Source organism: Lolium rigidum, chromosome 7, assembly GCF_022539505.1.
Source record: "Lolium rigidum isolate FL_2022 chromosome 7, APGP_CSIRO_Lrig_0.1, whole genome shotgun sequence".
Classification (NCBI taxonomy): domain Eukaryota; kingdom Viridiplantae; phylum Streptophyta; class Magnoliopsida; order Poales; family Poaceae; genus Lolium; species Lolium rigidum.
Genome location: NC_061514.1, coordinates 192,453,296 through 192,461,196, shown reverse-complemented (window position 1 = coordinate 192,461,196; position 7,901 = coordinate 192,453,296). Strand labels below are relative to the sequence as shown.

Sequence of the window (7,901 nt, the reverse complement as noted above, 5' to 3'; positions counted from 1 at the left end):
CATCTCCTCTCTGCGGCTCATCTTTAGAATCGGAGCTACCATTTCTTGGTGAGCCATCTGTTTAGCATACGCCAACTCGAGCTATGCTTTTGTGTAGCTTATGTGGGTAGCCAGGGTGGCTCGGTGTGCCTTCGCGACGTCGTGTGGGTTTAGCCCTGCCTTTGTAGGTTTTTGCCCGTTTTTCTCAAAAACCGAGCACCTTCTACTTAATTAATGGATGAGGTAAAGCTTTTACCTCCATTTCAGAAAAATATATGTTTCTCCATAACGTACTGGAGGAAGGAGTCCATTTTTTTTTTTTTTTGAAACCTGTACAGTGAGTTTCCTCACTGTGTATATTTTTATTGCATTTTTGGGTATAAAGTACAAAGCTAAAACTAAAAAAAAAAAGGAAACAAAGTGCTTGAGAACAGCACTTAGAGAAAAAGAAAAGGAAACAAAGTGCTTGAGAACAGCACTTAGCCTAGTTTTGTTTTCTCTAAGTGCTGTTCTCAAGCACTTTGTTTCCTTTTTTTTTTTTACACAAAAGCCCCTAAACAAAAAACGAAAAAAGCAATCGGGTCCTCAGATCCCCGATTGAGACGAACGTGGCCCCGATTCCGGCAGGATTCGCGCCCAGCTGGCGGCGCATCGTCGAGGCAGCACGCCCTGGCGGCGCATCGTCGATGCAGCACGCCCTAGCGGCGCGTCGTTGATGCTGCCGTGGAGGCCGAGCTCCTCCTCTTTCTCGGTTGCCGGTGAGGCCGAGCACCTCCAGACCTCCTGCTGCTCGTTTGCCGGATGGAGAGGCGGTAGAGGAGGTCGCCCGCCGGAAGAGGATCCACTCGATGGAGTCGTCGGCCATAGGTCCAGATCTCGGTGGCCGGAGCGGAGCCGGGGGCGGGACAGACCAGTGGGTGCCGTGGCGGCGGAACTCGGTGGACGGGGGTGGAGCTTGATGCTCGGTTGTTGGGTCCAGCAGAGGAGGTACGCCAGGGCGCCGCCGGACGTGTGAGGGAAGCTAGGGACGGCGCCATGGTTACGAGGAAGGCGGCGGCGCGCTCGCAGGGACCATCGGTGGCGAGGGAGAGGCGGAAGCGCGCGCCAGTGTTCAAGGGAGAGAAAGCTGAGAGAGAGGCACGGGGGGAAATGACGGGGGCGGGTGGGCAGCCGCGTCCCACGCGTGGCTCGGCGGGTCGCTCGGGGCGGTTTTTTCGGATGCCCTCAGCCGAGCTCACTTGAGAAGCTCGATTTGAGCTTCCCAACCCGACCAGGCTGAGGGCGTTTTTCGTGCGAGGTGGGCAGTGCCCAGTCGGACCGACCCGACCTAACAAACAGCAAAAACTGAGAAAAAGTGGGATGGGGTGGGAAAATCTGAGTCCACCCGGGCTGCCAAACACACCCTATGTGTCTGGTCTTATCCTTGGTAGTTCTTCCAAGTTCCACCGGTGCAGCTGATTCTTTTATCACCGTTTTGAGTGCTGACTTCGCTATCAAGAATTTGGGTAAACTTCACTTATTTTTTAGTTGGAGGTTTACCCTTCCACCAAATAGCATAATAGAACAAAGTGCCACGGTACCGATTCCTTCCGTGATTGACTGGTTTCCATCAAATATACGAAAACAACTATGCGTCGATCACAACCCCCGAAACCCCACCCCTGGTTGCATATATATATGACCACAATCACGACGTGAGTCGAGCAGAAGAGGTCAACATTGGTAGGCTCACCGAAACGGCATGTACAAGAACTTGATCAATCCTTGCCAGTTTAATCAACTCCTACGTTCTGCACAGTTGAGCTCTCTATTCGGCGAAGGGTGAAGCAAGCCAGTGCGCAAAGTCTGATCCATCTAACAATGATAGAACAACTCTCATCCCGTGTGGTTCCGTTCCGATTTCATCTAAAAACTGCGGCCGCCGGCCTGGATATAGGAGCGCCGCCTCGCGCCAGCCCGGATAGGAGTGCATCCTTCGGCCGCCGGCCATACCGGCTCTGCATCTTTTTTTAGTTTTTTTTAGAACCCGCAACAGCGTGCGCGTCATTGTATTAAGCTGACAAGAAACGCCAAGAATGGCTACAACATCACACATGCCTTTTAGCTTACAACACACTCCTACAACACCGACACCAAGCACACCTTGCCCAACCTCAACCCAAGAACGGCGAGACGGCGGGCCACAGAAGTCTCCAAACCGCGTCACAGCCAACTCCAACAACACGACCAACTTTCCAAACTGCCCAGACCAACGTACCACATCATACGCCTAGAAGATGAAGCGCGCGATTGGCAGGGTGTGGCCAAACTTGGGAATGGGTCGACAAGCGTGTTGGCGATGGCGTACATTGCGCTCCAGAGACTCACACCTAGAGCAGTAGCAGACCGGCGAGGCTACCATCACCGAGAGCCATCCCTCGCAGCCAAACAACGCCTTCAAGAAGGGGACGACGTTGCTGCGCCGCCGCTGCCCGGTCCGGCAAGTCAGACCTAGGGTTTCCCCTGGTGTCGAGGGTAGAAACGGTCAGGACCCAAAACCACGCCTCCAAGGAGGGAGATGGCACCAACAGGTGTCACCATGGTCCGCAACGGAAGAACCGAGCAGCGTTTTCACCCGGGCAAAAGACCGCCCAACGGCGAGATGGAGACGCGCCAAAAACCGGCCTGAACCACCGCAGCAGGAGGCAACTAGAGGTCGACGGAGAAGGGCAAAACGCGCCAAAAGCCACCGCAGCAGCCACCCAAAACCGGCCAGAAACGAGACCCAGATGGTCTGCTCCTGGTAGTTGGTTCGTTGCTGCCGCCGGAGCACTCCGGCCACCACCGCCGCCGGAGGGCCACCAAGGTGACAACCCTCTGAAGATGCAGATACAGAGCTGAGCCAACGCTGCCAAGGAGGGGGAGTCGCCCGCTTGAGCCCATCTGGGCCCGTGCAAGCCCATCTAGGCCCGCAACCGCAACGCCGCCGGCGCACCAGGCCGCCATGGGCGGACGAGCACAGCACGACGTGTCGGGTCAGAGGCGACCCCAGCACCCTCCACCAGCCCGCCGACACAAGCCCACGCCGCCCGCCGTCACGACCGCACCTGGGGATGCCGCCGCCACGAGGACGCCGCCTGGAACGCGGAGCCGCCGCGCCATTGCCGAGACGACCGCGCCGTCGCGCCCTCCGTCAGCGGGACGCCCACCACGACCGCAGAGACCCGTGCCTCCACCGCCGCGCGTGGGAGAAGAAAAGGCTCCGCCACCGCCGGCCCCGCACGGGCTTTGCCCGGCAGCGCCCTCTGGCGGCGGCGAGGAGAAGGGGGGCTGGGGAGGGCCGAGGGATGCGCCGCCAGAGAGCTCCCGGTCGCTCGCGGGAGCGACGCGGGAGCTAGGAGAGAGGAGCTAAGTAATAGAACTGTTATACCGGCTCTGGACACAAGATATAGAATCATGTATATTTATTGCGTGTCTTGCACTTGCCTGCGACATTGTCCAGGAATCTGTGATTTACCTTCGAAGCTAATTGAAGTGCATCAGACGTGTTCTTAGAAGTTACACCGATGATAAAAATATAACAATCCCTGGTTGCAGATGTGACCTCCAAAACAAAGATTATGCATCTGGATTCCACATCAGTCTGGAAAAAACCAGAGCCGGACTGGACGAAAATTAATGTGGACATCCTTTGTTCAGGCCACTAGATAGTGGTGGATGGCTACTGAATTCATCTTCTCTGCTAGCTATTATTAGAGGTGTAATATGTATTCGTATACGATTACACCAATCGTATATGTACTCTGTTTGTACAAGTCACGTGAGGGGCTTTTTCTCACCTATATTAACATGCAACCGATGATCCCAAAGGGTTACACTGTTCCACCCAACAGTTCTCTACGTTAACATAGTATCAGGCCTCCCTCTTCCTTCTCTCTTGCCGCTGCCACCGCCTGGCTCCTCGCCATCGCCGTCGCCGAGCTTCTCCAGCCCTCTCTCACGATCAAACATCACCACGCCATAGCTATTCCTCCTCCCTCTCAATTCCCTAGACTAGAAGTACTCCTTTGACCTATTGCGACGTGTTGGTACGCTGAAGTGCAAAGGGACCAAAACGCCCATGTTACATACTGATCGGCTTACTGCTGGACGCCCCCTCAATCGACTGCCTGCTCCGCTGATATCCGCTTCCCGCCGGCCACGGCCGTTGTCGCTAGGTTTGCCGTCGCGGGCACCGCCACAATCGCTGCAGTGCCGCGTCGCCTGCCGTTATCTGTGTGTGTGGGAGCCATAGGCCGAGAGGGTTCAAGCGCAATCGAGCAAGATGACCCCCCGCGGTGCTCAGTTCTGCTGCATCTGTGGGCTGGCGTATTGGGCAGTATATGGGGCTATGGACATGTTCTCCGTAGTACAAAATTTGATTTGCCCAAAATCTTGGGTATTCACGTGAATACAGGTGCATATCTCCAGCGCCGCCACTGAGAGGTAGCCATTGATGTATTATACAAAGGTGTAAAATCTCAATGCAAACTACTTTGTATTCTAAGCTACACAAAAGAGACAAAATATGTCAAATTATATAGTGTGTGGCCGACAATATAAAGTAGTTCATATTGATAATTTACATGTTTGTAGCGTATATCATTAGCTATCTATAAGTTTTTTCAAAAAAAAAAAAAATTTTGAAATACGAATTTTAAATGTTTGAGTAAAGAGATACATGTAGATTAACCTCTATTTATCCACTCTCGTATAATCACCTTCTAGTATAAGCTAGCTATATAAAAAAAGAATTTGAGGACGAATCCTCACAGCGTCTTGACTTTAAAGGTTGTAGAGTGAATAATTGGCCTACGTAATTGTTCTTGCCATTCATCTTATGAAAATGCTGAAAACGCTCTAATAAGGGTAAGACAAAAGCATGAAGAATTGGCACGGAGACATGGAGCAACCTGTTGTGCTCTTCCGAGAAGCCGCGTAGCCTGACGACGTGGCGGTGGTTGAGGGGTCCGAGTAGCTGCAGCTCCCGGTAGAAGGCGCCGTCCTGCTCCTGGTGGTCGTGGCCCCTGTCGCCACCGGCCACACGCCGCACCGTCGCGACGAGGCCGTCGGCGAAGCGGGCGCGGTATGCCGTGTCGCGAGGCCCGCCCGTTCGAGGGCGGCGCTGAAGCCGCTCGTCGTCGACTCGATCTCCCTCGGCTTGAACCCCCGCACGAACGGCAGATCATCACCTGGTTGAGAAGAACAAAGCCATGGACGGTTCATTCTCGGGGCAACAAGAACCAATCTTTTTGTTTTCAAGAACTGGCTTACTAGTAGCCGGCAATCATGATAGAAGAAGAGGAGGACACAGCTATGGGGAGGGAGCACGTGCATAATGGTACGATTATGTAATTGTTGACTTGGAGACCTATGGAAGCACTGGCAAAAAAGAAAAAGTTAAACACCTACCCTCAAATTTAATTCAGAAACTCAATTATTTTAGAGTTAACTAATAAATTTTGTTAATAGGTGTTTCAACTTTATCTAGACATAGATATATTTTTAATTAAATATATTTTTAATTAAAATGCATCTAGATACGTATCTAGATAAAATGTGAGATGCATATTTTTAGATAGAGGTAATACTTCCTCTGCTTAGGTTGTCACAAGTTTGTCTAAAATGAGATTTATCTATACACAGCTACCACGGCATCCTTTTCCGGAAAGGGGAAAGTAACAATAATAGCGGGCATGTTTTGGGATGCAAAAAAAACTTCACGCAGTTTGCCATTTCGACATAAATTTGGAGTTTCCGTTCACGAATTTGTGATTTGTGGAGCCTTCTTCACTCTTCACTTCTTCAGATCCGATGCCACAAAATATACTCGATGTGTACAGGAGTACATACATTGCGTTGCGTTCACCCTCAAAAGATAAAGTAAAGATGTTATCTTCAAGCAATGGAGAATACAGAAGGAGAAAGATGATGCGATCGCGTGCGACACAATGATTATGGTCATCTGTTTTTCCCATCCACCTTTCCCTGCAAGTAACGGAGCACCTGCGGGATGGAGACCACGGCGGAACCATTGCCGGGCCTAGTACAGAGCCTCGCGACGATGACGAGGTCCCGGAGCTCCCCGGCGTCGTAAGTGCCACCGAGATCCGCGTCCACCATCCTCTGCATGGATCCTGCGAACCCGGGCTCCTGCACCCACTGCACGAGCTCGCCGTCGCCGCCGCCCGGAGACTGTCCGGTCACGAGCTCCAGGAGCAGCACGCCGTACTGGAACACCAGCTCCGTCCTCCTCTGCTGAATTCGCTCTGAAGAAAGAACACGCAACGGTCAGGGAAAGCTTCAGTGTCAGACTGTCAGTGGCACTTGACAAAGATAATGATAGAAATGGTGGCGAGAACCTTCGGATTCTTGCGTGGATTCGTGAGCAACGACACTGACGTCCGATAGCTGAAAAGTAGTGCAAATTCAGTTGCTCGCACTGGCATTGCATTATCAGAAACGTACCGACGTGACTTCACTCTCAGTCTCACCTTGCCGACGAAATCGGCATCCATCATCACGCTGCTCGAATTCACCGTCACATGGAACACCGGAGGGTCGCAGAAGTAGTAGAGATACTCCTGATTCCACTCAGAATTCAGAGAACAAAAATGTCGGATTCAAGTTCGGTTTTTCTTTTTCTGTCATTTTTTAAAGTGTTGGGGAATCTAGCAGCGGTCGTTAGATTACCAGTGCTGCTGCGACATCTATGGCAACCTGCAGCCTGGTCCTCCAGTTGAGTGGCGTCCTCAGAGGGTCTGCCCAGGACAGAGCCGTTAGTGTGGCAGCTTAACTGAAGAAGAGAAGAGATGCCTCTGAATGACATTTTTGTAGTGAATTGGGCAGTACCATGTAGGCATTCCTTGAGGCTCCAGTTCTCCATCTGATCGAACACCAGAAACCTGACCAAAGAAGACCAAGGAAATCAGGATAAGAGAAAAGCGTGAAGAAATGGCCATGTAGCAACCTGTTGTGTCCTTCCGAGAAGCCGCGTAGCCTGACGACGTGGCGGTGGTTGAGGCGTCCAAGCAGCTGCAGCTCCCGGTAGAATGCGCCGTCCTGCTCCTGGTGGTCGTGGTCCCTGTCGCCGCCGGCAACACGCCGCACGGTGGCCACGAGGCCGTCGGCGAAGCGTGCGCGGTAGGCCGTGCCGCGAGGCCCGCCCGTCTCGAGGGCCGTGCTGAAGCCGCTGGTGGCGGCCTCGATCTCCCTCGGCTTGAACCTCCGCACGAACGGCAGGTCATCACCTGGTCGAGAATGACAAAGCCATGGACGGTTCATTCTCGGGGGAACAAGAACCAATCTTTTTGTTTTGATGAGAAAGAATTGGCAGCCGGCGATCGGGATAGAAGAACTAGAGGAGGACGCAGCCAGGGGGGAGAGGAATGACGTACTGGACGTGCCGCCGAGCGGCCGGTGGAGGCAGCCCATCCTGGACTGGAGATGTCGGCAGAGGGCGCCCCGGGATTGCTGAAGATTCAGGGCAGAGCAGAGGAGACAGGCAGGCAGGTACTGAGATTCAGAGCAGAGGTGAGGCCTGCTCTGGTTTTCTTGGCTTGTTTATGGAGATCTGCAGGTACGACGAAATCGAGCGGCGAGATCTTTCTACCCTCATTGGTAGATTAAAATTGCTCCGTACTAAACTGCTGTCTGGCGAGCGAGCGGCTGGCTGGTATTCTTGTGGACCTGCTTTTGTGTCGGTCCCCATCCAGCCTGCCCGCGTTTGCCTGCCTCCCACGCTCAGTTGCAAGTTCAGAATCGTCAAAAGTGAAAAGAAGGAAATGACGAGATTCCTCTTCATTTCCTACGCTTTTCACTGGGTCCCGGTATCGCTCTCACCGGACTCTACTTTTTTTTTTCTTTTTGACAAATCTGATTCGTAGACAAAACAAACGCCTTAA

The 7,901-nt window shown here is 52.8% G+C and overlaps 1 protein-coding gene across 1 annotated transcript; it reads right to left on the bottom strand.

Annotated features, from left to right (window-relative positions):
- Positions 1 to 5,763: 5,763 nt before the first annotated feature.
- LOC124678538 (probable receptor-like protein kinase At1g49730) lies at positions 5,764 to 7,591 on the bottom strand. The gene is made up of 7 exons (XM_047214413.1): positions 7,395 to 7,591; positions 6,968 to 7,247; positions 6,850 to 6,902; positions 6,691 to 6,758; positions 6,492 to 6,581; positions 6,360 to 6,408; positions 5,764 to 6,266 (listed from the first exon to the last, which is right to left on the bottom strand). The coding sequence occupies exons 1-7, from the start codon at positions 7,429 to 7,431 to the stop codon at positions 5,959 to 5,961; spliced, it is 885 nt and encodes a 294-aa protein (XP_047070369.1). The 5' UTR covers positions 7,432 to 7,591; the 3' UTR covers positions 5,764 to 5,958.
- Between the last annotated feature and the right edge of the window lie 310 nt (positions 7,592 to 7,901).